This window comes from Podarcis melisellensis (genome assembly GCF_964234715.1).
Source record: "Podarcis melisellensis genome assembly, chromosome: 5".
Taxonomy (NCBI): Eukaryota; Metazoa; Chordata; class Lepidosauria; order Squamata; family Lacertidae; genus Podarcis; species Podarcis melisellensis.
This window is the reverse complement of record NC_138537.1, coordinates 34,220,686-34,245,417: the sequence shown is the minus strand read 5'-3', so window position 1 is coordinate 34,245,417 and position 24,732 is coordinate 34,220,686. Positions and strand designations below refer to the sequence as shown.

At 41.5% G+C, this 24,732-nt stretch overlaps 1 protein-coding gene across 2 annotated transcripts in view; it reads right to left on the bottom strand.

The window, feature by feature from the left end:
* LOC309369562 (vertebrate ancient opsin-like) overlaps positions 1 to 24,343 on the bottom strand; it is an 87,697-nt gene extending 63,354 nt beyond the window's left edge. Inside the window, exons 1-3 of one of the 2 annotated variants that reach the window (XM_081910515.1) lie at positions 24,194 to 24,343; positions 23,590 to 24,079; positions 8,459 to 8,787 (exon numbers count right to left, since the gene is read on the bottom strand). In XM_081910515.1, the coding sequence (XP_081766641.1) occupies positions 8,459 to 8,787; positions 23,590 to 23,968 (708 nt within the window). In that variant the 5' untranslated portion in view covers positions 23,969 to 24,079; positions 24,194 to 24,343. Of the gene's footprint in view, positions 1 to 8,458; positions 8,788 to 23,589 lie in introns of both variants that reach the window. The other variant, XM_081910514.1, reaches the window with a different exon arrangement.
* Positions 24,344 to 24,732: the final 389 nt, after the last annotated feature.

The window sequence follows — 24,732 nt, the reverse complement described above, 5'->3', positions numbered from 1 at the left end:
CCACATGCTATGCACATGCTCAATATAAGCACCATAATACACTTCAGATACATCTCTAAAGATTTCTGTGGCAACAATGGTCACTTCCAGACTGTCATTGTTTTGGAGGAGGAGGAGGAATTCCACTGCATACTGGCAGATCTTCTCTTCCCTGCCTCTCCCTCAGCGTCCTTCCACCATCTGTCTGCCACTATCTGGGTGCACTCCTTGACCTCAATGGCATCCCAAAAGGGGAGACACCAAAGGGATAATTCTACCCCTCAAGGTGCCTTTCACTGGCATTCGCCTATCACTGAGCAGCCCACTGCCTACAGAACAGCCAGTAGAAGGAGGATGAGGTGTAGAACGGATTGTTCAAATCAAAGCTGCAATCACTGGTAATGAAAACCCGCGTGTGAATTCAATCCCTGTAAAGCAAACACTCATGAAATTTAATTGTCAATTGGTTTAAAACAACTACCCTGATATCTGTTGCTGAAGCATTTTAAGTAATTTCTCATGTTCATGCAAACGCCAGATTTAGAGAATAAATTGAGATGCAAAGTTCAGGAAGGCTACTTTACCTACTACAAAGGAATCCATGAGCACTAAAGTATTGGCAGGACATCAACTGTGTGTTAATCTCTTGAAATTTTCTAGGAGTACACTACTGTGTGTGTAATTCAGCTCTGAAACTAAACCATGAATGCTTGCAATAAACGATACTGTTAATTGAGGCAGTTTAGTCTTCTTTCGTAAAGCATTTTATGAATGCAAGATTAAATGTATGGAAGAAGATAGTGTTGGTTTAATTTGTGCTGCGCTCCCCCTTTCTTCCCACCCAGGACGGCCTTGCCTTCAGAGCAGAGCCTCAGTGGCAGTAGCCTCTCCTCCTCCTTGCCCACGATCCAGCAGCCGCTATGAACTGCCCAAGAGAGGAGGCTGACAGTGGTTGCCATGGAGAGGCAATGGCAACAGGATGCTCCCTCGCAACTGCCCCCACCTCTCTCACTTGGGACAAACGCCAGCTCATCCTCCTTCTGGGATCAAATCAAAAGCCAAGATGGCTTTCATAATTCCAGGACTGTCTCTGGAAAATCAGGACACTTGGAGGGTATACTACCATAAGGGAACCATGTGTTATGTGCATAAGTACAGTCGTACCTTGAATCCCAAATGCCTTGGCTCCCGAACAAATCGGCTCCTGAACGATCGAAACCTGAAAATGAGCGTTCCGGTGTTCAAATGATTTTCAGAAGCCGAACGCCTGGTGTGGCTTCAGCAGCTTCTGATTGGCTGCAGGACACTCCTGCAACCAATCGGAAGCCACTCTTTGGTTTCCGAACGTTTTGGAAGTCAAACAGACTTCCGGAATGGATTCCGTTTGACTTCCAAGATACGACAGTACTTCTGTTTTGGGGGGGATGACAGCAGGCCCCACTATTATGAGAGAGGAGAGAAAATGTATCCTTACCTGCTTTCTTCATGCCATGTGCGTCTCCATCTACTCACCTTTCTGCTGAACTAAAAAGCATCAAACTTTCCTCAAAGGGAGGGTGTTTCAGTCTCCTGACCATTTTGGTTGTCTTTTTCTGCACCCTTTCCAGTAACTATCTCTTCTATCTATCTCTCCCTTCCTCCTGCTCCATTATTATTATTATTATTATTATTATTATTATTATTTCAAATGTTTTGTTTTGATACTCAAGAACCAGGGAAAAGAGGATAAGGCAGCTGTGTGCACAAATGTCGGCACCTGATCCTGGGCAGCAAATAGCAAATGAGAGGTAAGTAGCTGGAGCACAATAGTTGCTGTCAGCTGCATAGGAAATTGCCGAAATTGCCCGGTGTAGCTCTTTCCTCTGTTCCCTTAATAGTAACTAGACTCTAATCCTTCCCACACATTTGGCAAGAGAAAAGCACTCCGACTCCAGGTTACAGGTGACTAATGTGTGATTCCCATAGGACTGTGGCCTTTGCCTCTAAGTAATAGGTCTTGCTCAGTGTAGCGGCACATGCAGAGGGAGAATGGCACTCAGAAATCCATAATTTCACAAACCAATGCTCTGTTGTCAGTAAAGGAAATCTTTGAGTGCATCCTTTAGAAGCAGCCCTTAAAAAACAAAAAAAGGCTCTTCAGTTGCAGGGTATAAAGTTGGTGGGGGATTCTGGAGATTTGTGGCTTGGGTGTTGGAGGTGCAACAGCAGAGATCATTCAGTGTGTAACTTAAGGGATAATTCTGTTGTCAGTAAGTCAATGAGCCAAGAGGGTGGCAGTGTTGCATAGCAAGCAGGGACGGAAGATGGCATGATCTTTCGTGAGGTAGTGCATGCTCTGATAGGCTGTCTAGCTGTGAGGGAGTTTTCTTGCAGATGTTTAGTTGAATGTCTTCCTGCTCTGAGCAATGCTTCTCAAAAAATAAAAAACCCTCTATTTCTTTCTGCTTAAGTGACATACAGTTTTGTTCAGTTTGTCCAGTAAACATCTACCAGGATTTTCTCTCTGCTTTACTCAAGTAACTCTGCTAACAGTGGAGACATGGAAACTGAGGTAAAGTATTCATTCCCTTTACTGTTAGTGCCGCTCACGCTCCCAACTGCTATTTGGTCATGTTACTTCTATCATCATCTTATACCCAAATAGCAAACTCAGTTCTTTGAGTGTGGCACCATATACTCAAGAGAGAAGTACTGGCAAAATGGAATGAATCCCAAAGCTTGCAGAAACTAAAACAACAACCACCTCAAACCCCTGGGCCTTGCAGAGATAATGTTGCCCTGCTGAAGGGAATAGAAAAAACATGAATCTAGGCCCACCTGATGTATCATACCTTGTAGGTCTGCATTGTGCGAAGCAGCATCAGGAAGTCTCCACCCTCTGCCTGTATCCCTCATTTTCTTTTCTTCACCTCAGAAAAGCAGCTGTGTCTTTTCAGAGCCTGGGGGATGGGCCCTGGCCCATTTAGGGTACAGCTCCCATCTACCGTTTCTCATATGTCACCATGTGAAATGAGCCACATAGCGACTTTTCAGCTTCATTTACCAAGGACAATCCCCTGAGCAGCTGAACCACTAAAACTCTCCATAAGGCAGAAATGTGTTTATTTTTAGGGCCTCGATTATAAAAAGAAAACTAGAACAAGAGCTTGTCAGCATGCTGATCGCTTAACAAACAATTGATCTATTTTTATTTTTCATTTTCAAAACCGTGGTTCCCAAAGAGGGATTTTGTTAATTTGGAAGGCAATGAGGTAAACCTCTTTGCAATTTATGGATGAGAGGTCAATTGATTGATACAATTATTTTCATTCCTGTAATTGCACAACTGTGTGAACAAGATTAACAATTAAGCAGCTTCTTTATTCTATCTCAGTTTTAATATTTTGTTAGCATTTATCTTTTCCTTTGTTTTGCTTTTTTGCTTCTTGCTAACAATCTGCAGAAACTCCTTTGGCCTACAGTCCTACGTTCCTGGTATGTTTCATAACTGGACAGACTTTTACAGAGGTGGATGATTGGGCGTGTTTTTCGGCCCCCTAGAACCTTCAATGGTATGAACTCTACAATTCTATTTAGTTGCTAGTCTTTGGGTTCTCCCACCTCCCATAGTAAGCCATTGGGTGTTCCTTTAAAATGAACGTAACTCAAAAAATCTATAGCTGATGCACTTTAGTGCAGTCTCTCTCTCTCTCACGCACACACAGACACACATATTTTCCAACCCATGAATCTTCTGCTTTCCATTATGTGTCTTGCAGCCTGCCTCCTCCACACAGCAAACACCTATTTTTCATTCAGCAAATATGCAGAAAATTGTTCTGCTTTGCATTTGACTTTGCTCATGTCCCATTGCCAGACAGTCCCTAGGAGCACAGCATGCTTGCATCTTCTTTTGTTGTAGTGTGGGTGGAGAGTAAAAGATGGTGTGTTTGTACGTGTGTTCCTTTTCGGCTCACATGCATACACTGATGTTTTTATACAAAATTAATAAACATCACCAAACCAATAATCAGACAAATGGATCACTGCTTTTCAGCTGCTTCCCCTGACAGAATGCTTGTGGGCTTCCTTTGACTGTCACCTCAAATATACCAGGTGGGGCAATCCTAAATATAAGAAGCTGTTGGAATGTCAGCTTGTTGATGTAAACGTGGTGTAAGTTATCCCTGTTCCAAGCTCTGTTCAACAGCGGGGCTACTGTTGTCTGAGCAGGTCCCAGCTGTTGAGATGCAACCTGGGAACAGGGGGCAATTGGCAGGCCCCCAGCCCACTGGCTGGCAGCCGGGCGAACTCCGGTCTCCCTTGGTACAGCATCAAACAGTGGCACACAGCTTCAGAAGCCTTCAGCAACTCGAGCACGCTCCAATCAGCACAGTGAATAACTCTTCACAACGGAAGTGGTGGACAGAGGCATATGTAAGCATATTTACAAACATTTATTCAGTAGCAGGACAAAGGACAAACTAAATTCGTGTCCAAGCAAAAAGCATAGGCAAAAGCTATAAACAATGGAAGTTCCCAGCAGACTGTGCTGGAAGTAAACAGACATGTGAAATACAACAACTCCACATGCCTGTTCTAAAGGTGGAACGAAAATATATTCTAACATCCTCCCCCTTTCCGTGTAACCTGTAGTATCTGTGGTTCAACCCAATTGCAAACGCTGTACATAAACCTTAAGTTGTTCTCTGTTAACTACCTTAGACAACAGATCTGCAGGAATTTCATTTCCTGGCATGTAGGACACTTGAATGAATCCTTTCTGAATACACTCTCTTGCATGATGTAACTTAATCTGCAAGTATTTGGTTCTTTGCTTGCAACTCTCTGAGTTCAGCAAAGCCAAACAGGATCTATTGTCTTGATACACCTGTATATGACATATCACAGAAACCTTCATGTCCTGAAGTAGCTGCATCAACCATTCACAATCCATGAGTGAAAATGACAGGGACCCAGTCTTTAAAATAGACTACCCTTTTTATGAGCATAAATTCCACCATGTTCCTAAGTCTCTCCTTGTCCTGTCCCATGCCTGATGGTGTAAATTCTACGGGCTTCAGTTCCATGGGCTAAGCCATCACAGCTCCAGCTCAGCCAGCTTGAGAGACTTATGCTAATGTATCTCTGGCTGAGCTGGGATGAGTAAGTTACAACCTATTCTAAACTTGCTCAACCTGTAGGATCTTGGGTTTGGATTGTGCTATCAAAACTTATATTCTCCTGTACCCTATCTCCAGTCTTGAACCAAATCAAGCCAAATGGCCTTGTTATTGCGATTCTGCAGTACTACCAGCTCTTCTTGTTAAAAAGTATATGGGCCACACATCACATAATTATTAAGAGCACCTCCATTTCTGTTGCCTTTTTCTGTGCGCAGAGCATTTTACCATTCTCTCTTTGACATTATAAAGTGGTTGTCATGAACAAATGCTGGATCTAAGCTACAAAAGAAGCTAAGCTCAGCACATAGAGGGATGGAGAATGCTAGTAGGCCAGAGCAGATAGGATGAAATCAGGAGGTGATTTCGCTTGGCCCTCCCACCCCACTCCACAAGAATGTGGGAAAGGAAATTTGAATGGGAGGGCAGTATCCAATTAACATGTCCCTTCAGTGCAAGTATTTGTGCTTGTGCAACATAACTTTCCCTCAGCTCCTCCCCATGCCCCCCCCCAATCTGCTCTGGTGCATTGCGGAACCCCAGAACTTTTTTAAGGGGTGTATGGCAGAGCAAAGGTGGGGGAGCTCCACTGTGCAAAAGGATCCATTACTTGAAGAGTGCCCAGAGTCTCTTCTGCAAAGTAGGATTTACACATGGATCTCAAAACAAATGAAGATGTGCTGTTGTTCATCTTTCCATGATGAGATTCCCCCACCTGCACTCATCCTTCCACCTCTGAGCCACGCAATAAGAATCTTGCAGTAAAAAGGAACTTCTGCAGTAAAAAGGAACTAGATACTCTAGAGCATATATTCTTTTCCTGTGATTTTGGCAGTTATGCCAGAATACGATTGTATGAGGCCCTAAAATTCAATAAACAGATTTTTACTCAACCAACTGTTCAGGACATGCTGGCGGACAGAGATGATCAAATTACTTTAATAGCGGCCGAATTTTTAAGAGCTGTCCATGAAGAAAGAATGGACCATGATAAAGAGATTTAGTGGTTGTTAATGGTAGGTGATGATGTTGCGTTGTATTATTATTTTATATTATATTGTATTATGTTATTCATGTACACCGTTTAATTTCTGGGAGTTAAGAATAGGACTAGGATAAATTGTGTTTGCTGTACCCGTATTTTATACAGTTTGTATATGATGTTTGTTTGTTAATGTGTGGTGTGCTATGCCTAATAAAGGATTTTGAATTGAATTGAATTGAATAAGAATCTTGAATTCATTTCCACCACTTTCATAAGTAGCATCAAGAGCCATTGTAAGGGGTCAAACCACTTGTAACAGCAGCAACCATTGCAAAGGATTCAATATCTATGTGAGTGGGTGGCAACCTTGTGTAAACAATCCAGATCCATTGTATTTATATTTTATGGGGGAAATTACTCAGATATGAAATGGTAAAGTTAAAAGGAAGCAAAGACGCACATATACAAGCGGCAAATCACGTCAGGAGATATGAAGGCTATTTATAAACTCATGTTGAAGGCTTCAGTGAAGTGTGTCATTTCACCAATTGAAAACAAACAAAATACCAAACTGGATCAAGTCAATTTCACTATGGTTACAACAGCAAAGTTAAGGTGGCTTGCTATGAAATAAGAGAAGGCATTTGCAAAAAGAAGTACTAAATGAAGGTAATTGAAAAGGCCATGAATTCTGATGAATTCAATTTGCAACAAAATGAGGGTGGGGAGTCAAAGTGGAAGTTGATCAAACAGTCGAGGGCTGTTTAATGTAGAAAAAAAATATGACTAGGGGTGAGGGAAGATTGTGGCTGCATTAGGACAGCTCTTTAGTCCATCTTCCCAATGTTTCCTTTCTGGCTGATTTTCACATTTTATGTGATTTTCCACACAATTTAAATGTTTCCGCAGCATTACACCTATTCTTCTTGATGTTGCTCTATCCTTTATTCTAAATCATGACTTTTCCATGAAATTGGCAATAATTTGCCTTTAAAGTTTACTGACCTGTCCACAGTGGTTATTGTTTGTGGAATTATTGTTCAGGGGGGGCGCGTTGGGGAGAGAATTGCTTTTTTAATCAAGTTTACTTTATAGACTCTTAGTATCAATACTTGTAAATGGACTAATAATAATAATAATAATAATAATAATAATAATAATAATTTATTATTTATACCCTGCCCATCTGGCTGGGTTTCCCCAGCCACTCTGTGTGGCTTCCAACAGAATATTAAAATACAATAACCTATTAAACATTAAAAGCTTCCATAAACAGGGCTGCCTTCAGAGGTCTTCTAAAAGTCTGGTAGTTGTTCTTCTCTTTGACTTCTGATGGGAGGGCGTTCCACAGGGAGGGTGCCACTACCAAGAAAGCCCTCTGCCTGGTTCCCTGTATCTTGGCTTCTCGCAGTGAGGGAACCGCCAGAAGTCCCTTGGCACTGGACCTCAGTGTCCGGGCAGAACGATGGGGGTGGAGATGCTCCTTCAGGTATTATTATTATGTTAACATATTTACTTGCTCCAACACTGACTCAATCTTATCTTTACATTTGCCCTTTTAGTGTTTAATTTTAGTTTGCTCACCGTATAAAGACTCTTATTTCAAATAAATCATTTGCTTTCATGGGGCATCTTCAGCAAAAGGAAAATGTTCATATGACTCGGACTACTGGAAATGCCATTTCCTTTAAAGGGAATAGAACTGCCACCACCTTTGACTCAGAGGATGAGTCCCCTGCAGTACCTCTTTCTCCCCAGCCTTGCAGAAGTCAAATACTGTACTGTAAAATAAGATTAGGGCCCTTTAACCACCCAGCCATTACCTCCAGGGAGGTAGTCTACTGCACTCCAGCCTATTTTGATCTGACTTTGACTTGCGTTTGCCAAACTTCACTAGGATCATCTAGTTCTCCACTTAGATAAGCATCTTTGGAGGAAAATGTTTCAGCCAGAGGAGCCCCTTTGGAGCTGTCCAAGGTCCTGGTTGTTTCTGCCATGTACACACAGGTCCGGCTAATTCCCTGATCGTTTACAAAAATCCACAAATCAGTTTTTCCTTTGCCTCTCTTTTGCTAGTTGGCTGCAGTCATTTCAGGAAGAAACCATGGAGGGAGGGGGTAGGGAGATTGGACAAATCCTATATGAGAAATGATCCTATAGAAATCAATGGAAACTGTGGACTCATACAAATGCTCATCTAATGAATGAATTCCAGGGAAAGCATTGTGTTCATTAAGTGGGACCTGCATGTACCTTGATCTGACTTTGACTTGCCATTGGACGCAACACAACACACTGACACTCTGTCGAAAAGATTGAAAAATCCACTCACCTGCTTTATGGCACACAGCAGCTTCCCATAGCAGTAAACAATAATGATAAAAGGAAGGACAAGGCAAAAGACGAAGAGGCAAATTATGTAAGATACATTGTTAGCATCCCGTGAATGCCAGTTAACTGAACATGTTGTGCCTGGTCCTTCTGGTCCATAGCTACTCCATCCAAAAAGTGGTGGCAAGGTCCAGAATAAAGAATACATCCAGGACACGAAGATTCCCAGCCATACTTTCTTGTAGTTTGTGGCATCAGCTTCAGTTGTACCCATCATGGTGCAATAGCGTTCATACGAAAGCACAGCCAGGGATATGAGTGACACCGTACCTGTAAGGTAACAGCAGATTACTTTGTTTTATTTCGGACAACTGTTTTGTAAGCGAACAAGTGCATCTTATAAACAAGGCTTTGAGGGCTTTGAAGAAACACTTTGAGCCATGAGACCCATCCATTAGCAAATTATTTCCTGAACCACCTTGGCCTCATATCTACTGTTCCTTCTCTACTTGTGTGACCATATTATTCTGAGCAGGGAATTGAACTAGGTGACCTCCAAAGTACTTTCCAAGTATGGGTTTATGTTTGAGATCTAGAGAAGAATAGGACTGCTGAAGTAGTCAAGCCAGTTGTCCAGGTAGAGCCTGGCATGATCTATTGCTAGACAAATTGCAGGTAATATGTTGTCATGGGAACTAAATAGCTGGCTGTGAAGCTCAATATCTGGCCTTTTGAAGGGCTAGCAAATATCCTCTTCCCGACCAAATGTAATCAAGGTCTCTGTGTGTGACATGAGGAATAGGCTTGCAATGTGAGGCAGACTGGAAACAGCCCGTTTAAGTTGAGTGTTTCCATCTGTGTTCATCCTGCATGTGTGTAAATAAATGCAAATAGTAGTAAAGCAATGGTTCAGAGATCATTTTCATTCAGAATTGGCCTTGTAGCTGGCTTGACCTTTTAGAAACTATGTAGTAAATTATTATTCATCTGTTGCATTAATATCTTGCCTATCTTCCATGATGAAACTGAAGGTGCTATATATTACAATAGCATTTTTTTGTCTGGGCACTTACCAGACCCAGGGCTGCAAGTTCCTGTATTACAGGGGTAAAGAGTCTATGTTGCTCCAAATGCTATTGGACTCCAACTCTCACAATCCCTGACCACTGGACATGCCAGCTGGGGCTGATGGAAGTTGTAGTCCATCACACTGTGGCCACCAGGTTCCCCGTCTGCTTTAGATTATACATAAAATGGAGGCAAGAGAGTCTCTTTCTATCTCCTTATTCTTCCAAATAGTCTGCAGAAGAACAACTCTTCTCACGCACCAGCAGAGGTGTGCTTCCACATTTTCATGTCTAAAGATTACAATGTAGTACAGTGGTACCTCTGGTTACGTACTTAATTCATTCTGGAGGTCCATTCTTAACCTGAAACTGTTCTTAACCTGAAGCACCACTTTAGCTAAAGGGGCCTCCTGCTGCGCTGCTGCTGCACGATTTCTGTTCTCATCCTGAAGCAAAGTTCTTAACCCAAGGTACTATTTCTGGGTTAGCGGAGTCTGTAACCTGAAGCGTATGTAACCCGAGGTACCACTGTATCTATGTCCACTCAATATGCAAAACTATGCATTGAGGATCCTAGCATATTGCACGTTTTATGTATTTGGAAGTCTGCAGATCACCCAGGAGGCATTTTCTCACACCATTGAGACAGCAGGAAAGACTTGCTGAAGTCAGTGCACAATTGCATATTTATGTTTCTTAAAAACCAAAAAATCAGACTCAGGAGGGTCATTATTTAACATCACATCATTCCTGCACATGCTAAATGGATGCCATACCTACTGCAATTATCACAGGCATCATACATGGTATCATGGGCATCCCCTTCAAATGTGTATGTAAGTTGGCCAGCTTTATTCATAGGAAGTATCAAGATAAAGGTAAGAAGTTGTTTCCGTAATGCTGGTAAAATTGATATGGATGTTTCCAAATCCTACTGAGGCAGGAGATGCAAAGAAAAATGAGTGTACATGCCAATAACTTTCATTCAAATACAGATGCAAAACCATTCTTGCACTCACACCATGTATCAGTCTATGGTTGCAAACAGTGATTGGTTCATCCATATTTTCCCTAGAAAATTTCCCTTCTCAGCAGTGGCGCCCGCCCTGTGGAAAGCCCTCCCATCAGATGCCAAGGAAATAAACAACTATCCAACTTTTAGAAGACATCTGAAGGAAGCCCTGTTTAGGAAAGTTTTTAATGTTTGAAGTTTTATTGAATTTTTAATATTTTGTTGAAAGCCTCCCAGAGTGGCTGGGAAAACCCAGCCAGATGGGCGGGGTAGAAATAAATTATTATTATTATTATTATTATTATTATTATTATTATTATCCATTATAATGAGATTAAAACTGAGCCAGACTGGGTCTGAGGCAGATTTGGCCCTGTTAGCCGGTGAAGAGAGAGAGAGATTGCAGATGACATGGCATGAATGTGATGGGGGCACATCTGAAATGCCGAGAAGGTGGAGGGTTTGACTGGCCAGTTTCTGCTAAACCACTGAAAAACTTCATTGAGAGTTAGAGAATTGCAGCTGTCTGCTCCCCCTTTTTAACAGGGCATTGTTGATGTCACTGGCCCAGGGCAGGGCCTGACAGGCCTATGAGAACTGCTGCTGCGGCTACCACCCAGGAGAACTCCCCTGCTCAGTGTCTGAGGGCCCCAGTCCTGCCACTCACCACCTAGCCCAGAGCGGGGCCTGATGGGCTCCATAAAGGACTGCTGCTGCTGCTTCTGGGCAGAGAGGGCTCTGTTTGTTTTTGTTTTTTACCTATGTCATTTTAAACTCTGATATGAATGGTGTATTCTTAGTTTTAGATTTTGATTTATGTGGAAATTGTTTCCCATTTGGTTGTGTATTTTTTTTTTGATGTGGTTTATTTATTGTTTATGACTTTTGTAATTATGTAAATCTTGTTATGCTGTAAGCCGCCTTGAGCATTGTTTTTTTAACTGTGGAAAGGCGGCATACAAATAAAAAATGATGATGATGATGATGATGATGATTCTATTCCTGGGACTAGCAGCCTCAATCCCTGTTTCAGCTTTCCTAGAAACCCTTCTCACCTTCATGTTGCAGGACCTGAGGTGCTGCTTGGAGCAAAATTTAAGAGTGTTGGGAACAAGGCTATTGATTAAATTCCCCATGGTTCTTAGCAATATATTCCTCTTATCCCAGACCACAGCTGTAGCCATGGCATTTGTCTGAGTCATCCACACTGCTTCCCATGTACTAGTAAGCTGCAAAAAGAAAGGCATGAGGGCAATGGCTCCAGAGAACATTGGAGCAATTTCAAAATTGGCCAGACTCCAGAGTGTGTAGTTAAATCCAAAATGGATCTGAGCAGGACTGGATACCTGAAATCTACTGACTAACCCCTTTCCCTTCCCCTAGATTTGTTGGAGATTTACCATCAATATTTTTTTAAATAGCCAGTTCAATATCAATAAAGTAAGTTGGAGGCAGAGACTGTTTACTAACTTAATTGAATTTTGTAGAAAGCCTTTGGCACACAAAGCAAGCTTATCACGGGACCTTCTTTGTCTTTTGTTTTTCAGGATGCCAGGAAGAAAGGCAGAAAAGGAGAAAGAAGGTTGTATACAGATAATATCTCTAGATAAGAAATCTATGGATTTTTTTACAAGCTTTCCCAACATCACTTTATCAGCTAGGATGTTCTGTGTCAACCAAAAAGGAAACATCAAATGTCCCAGGGTCTAGGGAATGTCTCTTGACTGCACTTGCAGGCACAATAGCTCAAGGACCCCCTCTCCCCAGATGAACTGACCCAGATGTGCAATCATCAGCTGAGGCCCTTCTTCATGAACCTCCTCCATGAGAGGTCCGGGGGGGGGCAATATTTGTACCTCAGGTATTTTTGCCTAGCTGGAATGTGTCCCTTGAACTCTGATAATGCATCTTGCTTATCTGCATGGACAGAGGTGCCAATTTGAATAAAATGTGGGGGGCAGAAAAGCCCTGCATAAGCGATCACATGACACGGTGCACACACACCATTTGAATTGCAATGCCCATCATTTTGTGGGTGTGGGTGTGTAAATATTTTTTGGGGGGAAGACCCCTCAGCCCCTAGGAGTTCGCTCCTATCTGCATGGAAAAGGGGGTCTGGAAATATGTATAGAAGCCAGGCTACTATGGAAAGGTAAAATTTAACAGTAGTTGCTCCACTCACTTTTGCCTCTGGCCCCACCAAGCCCTTGGCTCTTGTTACATTTCCCAGAAAGGAAGGTGCCACTCATGCTGAAAAAGATTCCCCACTCCTTGATTACAGGGAATTTTGGAGTACTAGGTAAAGGTAAAGGGACCCCTGACCATTAAGTCCAGTTGCGGCCGACTCTGAGGTTGGGCACTCATCTCACTCTATAGGCCAAGGGAGCCGGCACACAGCTTCCAGGTCACGTGGCCAGCATGACTAAGCTGCTTCTGGCAAACCAAAGCAGTGCACAGAAACGCTGTTTACCTTCCCGCTGGAGCGGTCTCTATTTATCTACTTGCACTTTGATGTGCTTTCGAACTGCTAGGTGGGCAGGAGCAGGGACCGAGCAACAGGAGTGCACCCTGTCACAGGGATTCGAACCACCGACCTTCTGATCGTCAAGTCCTAGGCTTAGTGGTTTAACCCACATAAATATGTATAACTATATATATCACTTTAGGAAAGGGTCATTTTGCTTTCACATATGAAAAAGTGCAACATGTATGAAAACATGCATGGCTGCTACAACAGAAAACTCACTCTAAAGACATTATTCTGCTAAATATGTTGCTAAATCTAACTAAGCAAGCTGTCAGTCTCTAAGAGTACACCATGCAACTAGGCTGTCAATAATAATGGCTTATTTGATTGTCTGATTCAAATGCCACTTTTTTGAAGGGGGAGAAATAACTGTTTCATCTCCGTACTGAAATTCTGTGAAAGCTGCTGGCATTCACTAAACAAATCTGCTTTGTCTATATACTCTTTAGGTTTTAAAAAGACCTGCAAAGGGGGAAAAATTCTTTTTTAAAAAGGTTGTGTCAGTAAAATAGCAGGTCATATGTTGCAAAGGGTGTAGATAAATGGTAATTAATAATTTTTAGAAATGGCAAACATCATTATTAATTTATTGTGGTCAGCAGACCCAAAATAAAAAGAGGAAACACAATTTTCATAAACACTGGCCTATGCTGGCCTTGTCATCTATAACATGTTCATCTTGATTCTGAGAGGTTGTCTGGTATGACGCAGACATTACTGACAGGTCGAGATTCAAAAGCTTTGCTCTTTCAAGTTGCAATTTTGATAATGCAGTTCATTTAGGAGTATGTGTGCAAGAGACAGCTGCGATTCAAGGTTAAGGTGCAATGACTAACGCTCTTGTTCACTGGTGCAAAATAAGCCACAAAATATATAACAAAAGCTGCAATCCTTGCACTTCCCTGGGAGCAAGTCCCACTGAAACAAGATCAACAAAGTCCCATTTCTTCTTTGAAGGACTCCAAGAGGAGCAAAAGGTCGGGGGGGGGGATGGATGCTAGAGCATTGTCCCACAGCTCCTAAGCATCATTATCCACCCAACAAATGGAGAAGCAAAAGTTTTGGCACACAGGGAGGACCAAGAGGACCAAGAGTATGTGATGATCACTGGATTTGTTGGATCATGGAAAGAGCTTGTCTCTAGCTGTCATGGCAATTACCCTCAGGTCCTCACAGTGACTGGTCATAAGATCTAAGAACTGTAAGATGTACATTTGTGCATCAGTTCCCTGCTTTTGAACACCTCTGGATTTCTTCAATGTGACATTGCAAACAGTTGATTTCTTTTTAATATCTATATATTGCTACTATGCTATATAAGTGCTAGAGGCAATGTGCAATGAAATGCACAAAATACATAACATGTTAGTCAAAATCTCCCTCCAAGTGGTCACCTGCTCTATTATTATTATTTCCATGCTTGCAAAGTGCTGTTAAAAAAAAATCAGTTTCCCTCAATTCTTCACATGTCTACAAAACACTTGTCATGTAACATTTCCACATTAGGCAAGAGTTTGCCACCCAGTTGCTTCTCATCGGTGTCTCTGCCAGGTGCAGAGGTTAACTTTCAGAACAGAAATGTTTCTGAGCACCTTTGAGAAAACTGTTGTCTGCCAGGAGCTCAGGTATGATGGTGAACATTCAGCTATATCTCTGTGCAAATGAAGCCGTACAGTGAGAGCCTATTCATGGCTGCAAAGAAGTAAGTCCCATTGAGTCCAAAAGTTGTTTCATAGGGCATGGGTTCCCAAACTGTGCTCTGTGGACCATGAGCATTATTCAGGTGGTCTGCAGCATGTCTGCATTGAATATTCATACTGATTTTTAATTGTATTTGTATTGCTTATTTCATCCCTTGTATTTTATTGTATTACAATTTGAATTCTGTGGGATGCAAATTGTAATAATATAAGATAAAATAATAATAAAACATCAAACTTCCCTAAACAGGGCTGCCTTCAGATGTCTTCTAAAAGTCAGGTAGTTATTTATTCCCTTGACATCTGATGGGAGGCCGTTCCACAGGGCGGGAGCCACTACTGAGAAGGTCCTCTGTCTGGTTCCCTGTAGCCTCACTTCTCACAGTAAGGGAACCACCAGAAGGCCCTTCAGTGCCCGGGCTGAATGGTGGGGGTTCAGCTTGACGGGTTCCAAGTCACACACAGGCATTCAAAATGGAGGGGATGATCCCTCAAACACTTCCTCAGAGTCACTGCAGTCAATGGAGCTTTGATTAGGTCATCCTTCCATAGCCTGATGCCCTCAAGATGTTTTGGCCATTGGCTGTGCCAGCTGGGACTGATGAGAATTGTAATTGAAAATATCTGAAGGGGACCAAGCTGGAGAAAGCAGCCATATTTTGTCTCAGCTGCTGTTTCTGAAGCTGTGACCCCAAAAACATCCCTACAAGACAGCAAGTCCTACTGAATTTAGTGGGACCTATGTAGTAGGCTTGCCGATTGGAAGGTCGGCAGTTCGAATCCCCATGACAGGGTGAGCTCCCGTTGCTCGGTCCCAGCTCCTGCCCACCTAGCAGTTCAAAAGTACATCAAAGTGCAAGTAGATAAATAGGTACCACTCTGGTGGGAAGGTAAACAGCGTTTCCATGCGCTGCTCTGGTTTCAGTGTTCCGTTGCACCAGAAGCGGCTTAGTCATGCTGGCCACATGACCCAGAAAAACTGTCTGCGGACAAATGCCAGCTGCCTCGGTCAGTAAAGCGAGATGAGTGCTGCAACCCTAGAGTCATCCGTGACTGGACATAACTGTCAAGGGTCCTTTACCTTTACCTTTTTACTCCTCCTGAGTCAACATGCTTTGGATTGAACTATGAGCCACCATGATGGGCAGCCTAACTTTCTTCCACTCAACAAAATTTTATTATTTAGTCAGTTCATTTATATACCATCTTTTCATCCGAGAAGTGTATATGGTTCTCCCTCTCTACATTTTCTCTTCACAGCAACCCTGTGAGGTAGGTTAGGCTAAGAGGCAGTAACTGGCCCTGGGCCACCCAGTGAGTTTCATGGTCGAGTGAGGATTCTGAACCCTGTTCTATCAGGTCCTAGTCTGACACACTAACCACTACACCATGCTGGTGTATGCCAATGTTTTGCAGCTTTCCCTTACATTGAAAGTTATTTAATATGGGTGGAGCATGAAAAGTTTGAGCAAGTCCACTCCAGCCACTGAAATGTACTAGTATGAAAAACCTACACACACTAACCATGGATAGCAGCGTTTCCTAAATTGCTTGGAAATATTCCAGCAGCAGTCAGGGACCTGCCTCTCACTTGCCTCTCATTAGCTCCTTTCTAAGGTATCAAGGTTAAATGTCAAATACTAAAATACAACCTGGATTCCTAACAAAGAAACTAATGAGAGGCAAGTGGGAAGCAGATCCTTGCCTGGTGCAGAAACTGTGCATAAAAGCCTTTTTGAAGGAGATTGGTTTTGAAGTGTATTTTGAAAACAGAAACCAAATAAGAATGTGTACCTACTGAAAACATTTGATTAGGTCAGAAATCAGAGCACCTGGGTGGATAGGAGCATGCTCTGGTGAAGCCAGTCTGGATAGCGTCAGAAGCATGGAAAGGTGTTAGAAAGAGAACAGCAGTCTCTCTCCACCGTGCTCTGCTGCTGATTTGATAAAAGGAAATATATTGTCACATCCTAAGGATGAGCTCCCAGAAACAGAGAGAATATTAATAAAATATATTGGTGAAGAGGAAACGATGCCTATTTTTAACATGTGGAAACAAGGTGGGTAGAAATCATGATTCACAGAAAGATCCCAGTAAATAAAAGTCTGTCTGCACAGACAAGCAGAAGAAAAAGAAAGAAAAAAGACCATCCTGATTGTAATTTACTTCCCAATGCTTGGAGAGTTGGGATTGCAATGACCACCTCTACTCGTTCTCTGCTTCAAAAGAAGAAAATGGGGGAATCATCCTTGTTCATCTAGATCAGTGTTAAACTTTGACCTTATAGATGTGCAAAGATATTGCTTTTTCTGGATTAAACTTGGAGGCACACAGGAGGCACACCTGTGGAACGCCCTCCCACCAGATGTCAAAGAAAACAACAATTACCAGACATTTAGAAGACATCTGAAGGCAGCCCTGTTTAGGGAAGCTTTTAATGTTTGATGTATTAGAGTATTTTAATATATATTTTTGGAAGCCACCCAAAGTGGCTGGGGAGGCCCAGCCAGATGAGTGGGGTACAAATAATAATTTTTTATTATTATTATTATTATTATTATTATTATTATTATTATTATTATTATTATCATCATTCTCAAAAGATGCTTATGCATTTTCTTAATCTGTTCCCAGGACTGCAAACAGACAACTGTCAGATAGCCAGGATGGGACCAGTGGGTGTTTAAGTTAGTACTGTGGGTGTGCTATCATCTGCCTGATCAAAATGCCTAGGGAGATATTGAGATGAAGGATGAAATGAAGGAAGCATTCAAAAGAGGGAATGTTGCAGTTACAAGTGACTTCAGCTATCCTCACAAAGATTGGCTCCTTAAGTGCTACAGTAACAACAAAGAGATAAAATCTCTAGCTACCCAAATGACTGTGCCTTAGAAATTTCCTGATTAAGCTTAGCAGTCATGGAATAAGAGGAGGGGTACTCTCCTGGATCAGGCATTGGTTAAACAGCAAGAAGCAGAAATTAGGAATAAACAGCAAATGCAATTCAATGTGAGAAAGAGTAAAGTGATGCCTGCCTGACCAAAAAAGTATTAATTTCACATATACACTCATTGGGACTGAACTGGTAGCGACAGACCTTGGGGTCAGAGTGGATAGCTTGATAAAGACATCAACCCAATTTGCAGCAGCTGTGAAAAAGGCAAAGGACATGCTAGGGATCATTAGGTAAGGCACTGAAAATAAAACTGTTAATATCAAAATACTGTTATATGAATCTATGATGTGACTGTGTTTGGAATACTGTGCACACTTCTGGTCACCTCACCTGAAAAAGGATATTGTAGAGTAGGAAAAAGTTCAGAAAACAGCAACGCAAATGGTTAAGGGGATGTATGAATGGATTTCCTCTATGAAGAAAGGTTGCAACGTCTGGGACTTTTAGTTTACAGGAAAAGTGAATAAGAGGCAGAATTACAAATGTTTATAAAAACTATGTATGGCATGGAGAAAGTGGGTTTAGTAAAAGTTTTCTCCTCTCATAAGACTAGAGCTCAGGGGCATCCTGGGAAGCTGAATGTTGGAAGATTCAGCACAGACAAAAGAAAGCGCTTCTTCATGCAGAATATAATGAAACTATAGAATTCAGTCCCACAGGAAACAGTTATGCCCACCAACTTGGATAGAGTTAAAAAGAGGGAAAGAGGCATCATGGTTAGAGTGTTTGATTCAAATCCCCACATAGCTATGAAACTTATGGTATGATCTTGGGAACAGACTCTCTCTCTTGCCTAACGTACCTCAGAAGCTTGTTATGAGGACAAAGTATGTGTGAGATGGAGGAGCCATCTCTGCCATCTTGAACTCCTTGAAGGAGGAGTGGGGTATAGATGCCATAATGATAGAGATATTTATTGCCTCACTTGGAATAATGTTTACATGTTGGGTTGCCACATCTCAGAAAGGATATAGCAGAGTTGGAGAAAGCGGGGAAAACACTAATAACAAGGATCAAAGGTCCTGAAGCAGTGCTATTTTTCTAGAAAAAGAGGTGCCAGAGCTCATCACGAACTTCTCCCTTGTTCTCTTAAAATGGCAATGGCACCCACCTGAGAGGTGCCAGAGCTGAGCTCTGGTGAGCTCCAGCTGGGGGGGGGGGACACGACCCTGATCTGAAATAACACTTAGGGTGGCCACATACAAAAGAGGCAGAGCTCCTGTGCTTTTAATACTTGAGCAAAACACAGAATTTTGATAGATGCTGCTTGAATAATGAGTAATGGGAGGACATTATAGAGTTGTCTGGGACCTATGGTCAACCAATGAAGCTGAATGAAAGACAAGCCAGAGGAGATATTTCTTCACACAGTGTGTAGTTAAATTATGGAATTTGCTCCACCAGCTAAAATGGCTTTGAAGGATGTTTCAACAAATGCATGGAGAATAACGCTACCAGTGGCTGCTATGCTATTACATCCAGGATCAGAAATGAGGCAGCATATCTCTAAATTCCAGTTGTTGGGGGCAATAGCAGGACAGGCTGTTGCCCTCCTCTCCTGCTTGCTTGCAGGTTTCTGGTTGGTTACTATGGGAAACAAGATGCTGGACTAGATAGAAGTTGGGGTCTGATCCACCGGGGCTCTTAGACTTTTAACTGAAATCCAGCCAGAATGCATTGTTGATAGGCACAACTGAGACATAGCGCACAAAGCCACACTTAAAGGAGAACAGCAGCAAAACCTTCAGGGCCAGCAGCTGAGCACCAGATTCTTTACAAAGTAACTTGCGAAAGAAGCATAAGAGCACATCTGAAATACAGGGAAGAAGGAGAGGTCGTCAAAAGCTTTCTCAATGATACCTGGGGAAAGTTCGAAATTTCTAGGCCAAGCAGTTTCTCCATGAAAACATGACATATGCAAAGGAGAAGGAGCCTCAGATGTCTTTTCAAAGTATACATTTAGTGTTGTTCTTTCATAACCATCCTCACTCAGCAGCAGTGATATCCTGTCTCTGACACTGGCTTTGCTCTTGATGCTGAAGCACACACTGTATTTGTGAGCTAAAGAGTGCAACGTGGTTTTTAAGAGAGAGCAATAAGCTAAAGAACACCGGCTCAAACCCTATCTCTGTCCTGAACATACTGGCTAAGTTTCATGAAAGCCATTTTCTTGCTGTCTCAACCACGACCACTATCCATTATAGGGGTAATAATACTGAGCTGGGTGATAAGCTTTGTACACTGTACAGGGCAATATAAATGTGACTATTAGCAGGTTTTTAATTTTTGTATTGGAGCTGGTTGGATGCATCAAGTGATTCCATGCTGGAAGTTGTGGGTATTAATTATGATGTGGAACCATGATCACTCCCTTGAGTAGAACCAATGGAGCTGAATTTTTGCATTGAGTTTTAGACATAAAATGAAGACAAGGAGATCAGCAGCATGACAAAATAGCAAACCACAGAAGGGCGGGTAAAATGAACAAATACAGAGGTACCTCGGGTTACATACGCTTCAGGTTACATATGCTTCAGGTTACAGACTCCACTAACCCAGAAATAGTGCTTCAGGTTAAGAACTTTGCTTCAGGATGAGAACAGAAATTGTGCTCCGGTGGCACGGCAGCAGCAGGAGACCCCATTAACTAAAGTGGGGCTTCAGGGTAAGAAGAGTTTCAGGTGAAGTATGGGCCTCCGGAACGAATTAAATACTTAACCCAAGGTACCACTGTATGGCAAAAGCGCAGACCAGAACACTACATTGCTCTTAAACACTTAACAGGGGACCCAGACTGAAGTTATTAAGGCTGCAATCCTACACCAAAATATATAACCATACAGTGGTACCTTGTGTTACGTACTTAATCCGTTCCGGAGGTCCGTTCATAACCAGAAACCGCTCGTAACATGAGGCGCGCTTTCACTAATGTCACCTCCCGCTGCTGCCACGCCACCAGGGCACGACTTCTGCTCACATCCTGGGGCTAGGTTCACAACAAGGGGCATCTACTTTGGTTAGTGGAGCACGTAACCCGAAGCATTTATAAGGGGGACAGTACGTAACATGAGGTGCCACTGTATTTGAATCCTTCAGCTCTTTAGACATATACTCGAGCCCCCAAATGCTAAACTTTGCTACAATATAACTGAGATTCTATGCAATTCTATGCATGTCTAATCAGAAGCAAGTTAATAGGGGCAGACCATCAGAGAGTCATGCTGTCATTCCCCACCTACCATAATAGTCTAAAGCCCCTTCACCCTATACTCGCAATACCATAGCTAATCACAAATCCCAGGACTTCCTTGCTGAAACAGAAGCACAGCTGCAGACTTGTCAATGCAGGAATACAGCTCCATTACCTTTTTACTGTTCCCTTTGTAGTCCCAGCTATTCAACCTAGTCCTGTTTTCACCTAGTTCCAAACCTAGTTCCAAAAACTTCATTGCTTTATAGGTAGATAAATAATAGCTAGATAACTGGATGATAGATGATAGATAGATGATAGATAGATGAATAGATAGATAGATAGATGATAGATGATAGATAGATAGATAGATAGATAGATAGATAGATAGATATAGATAGATGATAGATATAGATAGATGATAGATGATAGATAGATGATAGATAGATGATAGATAGATAGATAGATAGATAGATAGATAGATAGATAGATAGATAGATAGATGATAGATAGATGATAGATAATGATGATAGATAGATATAGATAGATAGATAGATAGATAGATAGATAGATAGATAGATAGATGATAGATAGATAGATGATAGATAGATAGATAGATAGATATAGATAGATAGATAGATAGATGATAGATAGATAGATAGATAGATAGATAGATAGATAGATAGATAGATGATAGATAGATAGATAGATAGATAGATAGATAGATAGATAGATAGATATAGATGATAAATAGACAGAGATAGATGATAGATAGATAGATAGATAGATAGATAGATAGATAGATAGATGATAGATAGATAGATGATAGATAGATAGATAGATAGATAGATAGATGATAGATGATAGATAGATAGATAGATAGATAGATAGATAGAGATAGATAGATGATAGATGATATAGATAGATAGATAGATAGATAGATAGATAGATAGATAGATAGATAGATAGATAGAGATAGATAGATAGATAGATAGATAGATAGATAGATAGATAGATATAGATAGATAGATAGATATAGATAGATAGATAGATAGATAGATAGATAGATAGATAGATAGATATAGATAGATAGATAGATAGATAGATAGATAGATAGATAGATAGATAGATGATAGATAGATAGATAGATGATAGATAGATAGATAGATAGATATAGATAGATGATGATGATAGATAGATAGATAGATAGATAGATAGATAGATAGATGATAGATAGATGATAGATAGATGATAGATAGATGATAGATAGATAGATAGATAGATAGATAGATAGATAGATAGATGATAGATAGATAGATAGATAGATATAGATAGATGATGATGATAGATAGATAGATAGATAGATAGATAGATAGATAGATAGATGATAGATAGATGATAGATAGATGATAGATAGATAGATAGATAGATAGATAGATAGATAGATAGATAGATGATAGATAGATAGATAGATAGATAGATAGATAGATAGATAGATAGATGATAGATGATAGATAGATAGATGATAGATAGATAGATGATAGATAGATAGATGATAGATAGATGATAGATAGATGATAGATAGATAGATAGATAGATAGATAGATAGATGATAGATAGATAGATGATAGATAGATAGATAGATAGATAGATAGATAGATAGATAGATAGATGATAGATGATAGATAGATAGATAGATAGATAGATAGATAGATAGATAGATAGATAGATGATAGATAGATAGATAGATAGATATAGATAGATAGATGGATGATAGATAGATGATAGATAGATAGATAGATAGATAGATAGATGATAGATAGATAGATAGATAGATAGATAGATAGATAGATAGATAGATGATAGATAGATAGATAGATAGATATAGATGATAGATAGATAGATGATAGATAGATAGATAGATGATAGATGATAGATGATAGATGATAGATGATAGATAGGCGATCCTTGTTTTTGCTCTCAGCATATAATACTTTTGACTATGTTATTTACACTCCATAATCACCAGAGTCCTTTAAATGTTTAATCTAAAGCACTCTTCCCCATCCTAGTGCCTTCCCAAAGTTTTGTACTGCAACTCCCATCATTCCAGGTTATTGACTATGCTGGCTGGGACTGGTGGAAGTTGTAGTCCAAAACATCTGAAGGGTATCAGGTTGGGGGCTATAGGACTTCTGGCACTTCTATGCACCTGTGTGTGCACTCTCTCTCTCTCTCTCTCTCACTCACACGTGCACGCACGTGCGCACACACACACACACATTACCTCTCATCCAAATAATGCACTTAACTTGTAAATAAAGGGAATAAGATGTCCCTCAACTGTGTTCCTTCAAACTCAGAGTTCTCCACACTTACAGAACTTCATCTCCTCCAACCAGCACCAGCACCACCACAAGCCCTTTACAAACTCTGGTCTTTATGATCTAGTTTGTTGTTAGTACCTCAAAGAGGCTGTAAGGCAGCATCCAGAGACCTAAGCTGCACTGAACCTCCTTCTGAGATGATGCAAAGCTTTCTAAAGAAAATGCACACTGAGTTAGCAGGCAATAGATGGGATCTGCTCAGTAGGCAAACCCCGGACTGGGTCCAAGCCACAGAGAAGAAGTGAAGGAAGCATGCTCCTAGACAGGTGCAGGACAACAAAGTGGTACTTACCAAACAAGGTGTTGGCAAAGCCATACCACACGCAGCCGGCTGGCCCTATGAGCCATCTTCCCTGAGTGCTGGCCGCAAAGCTGAAAGGGGTGCCCACAATGCACACCATCAGATCACTCACTGAAATGTTCATCAGCAGCAAGTTAATCGGAGACCGCAGCACTTTGTTTCGGCAGAAAAGTACCAGAACCAGGAGATTATTTAGGAAACCCAGGATCCCAATGATGCCAAGGCAGATGGCTGTGACTAGGTGGCCAGTGGGACTCAGATGATGCTCTTGGCCATATCTGTGGTTGATGCTGCTGCTGCCGCCGCCGTTACTGCTGCACCAGACACTGTTAGCACCACTGCAACTGGAGCTGATGCTCGGCACAGTCATCTCAGTAAGGCTCCTTCCAGATCTCCTTCAGCTGCCTGGCTAAGCATTGCAGGATCAGCAGAGGAAAATTCTCTTAAGCAGACCCAGAGATATATACACACACACAAGACCCTTAAAAGAAGATAGAGGAGCCTTCACTGTGTTACATCTTTTTTCTTTCTTTTCTTTCTTTCTCGTAATGTTTTCAAATTCGGTGAATGGTAACACCAATGAGTTAAAATGTACCGGGATTTCTTTCATCGATGCTCCACCATGTGGCCAAGCGGAGACCGCTGTTTCTGCTTGCTTCCCTCATTGTCTGAGGCACCGTACCGAATCCCCAACGTTAACCGTTGCAACCTGAAAAATAAAATGTAGGTCAGGGAAACATACATACAAGGGGCTGGTTCTAATATCGGGGGATGAGCAATATATAATGACAATGTGAAAGAATGGAGGAGGGGTCTATTTTAATCCCCCCGGTGATCAGTGACATGTGTCTGATTGAGAGGCTGCCTTCTTTTCCCTTTCAGCACTTCTCAGGTTGTGACAGCTCCTCAGATCACTGAAGTTTCAAGCAAGGCTACAGAATTCTGTAAATGGTTCCATCTGGGGATGAGAAAGGTCCGGGTGCTTTAGGATTTATGTGTCAAATGAAATCTATAGGTCTCCCTGCCCCCTCCTAATTCTATAATGACAAAAAAAAAAAGACAGGGAACTTGTGTTCTTACACTTTTGTTTTTAACTTTGGGCAATAGTTTACAATCCTATACAATCCTATACTC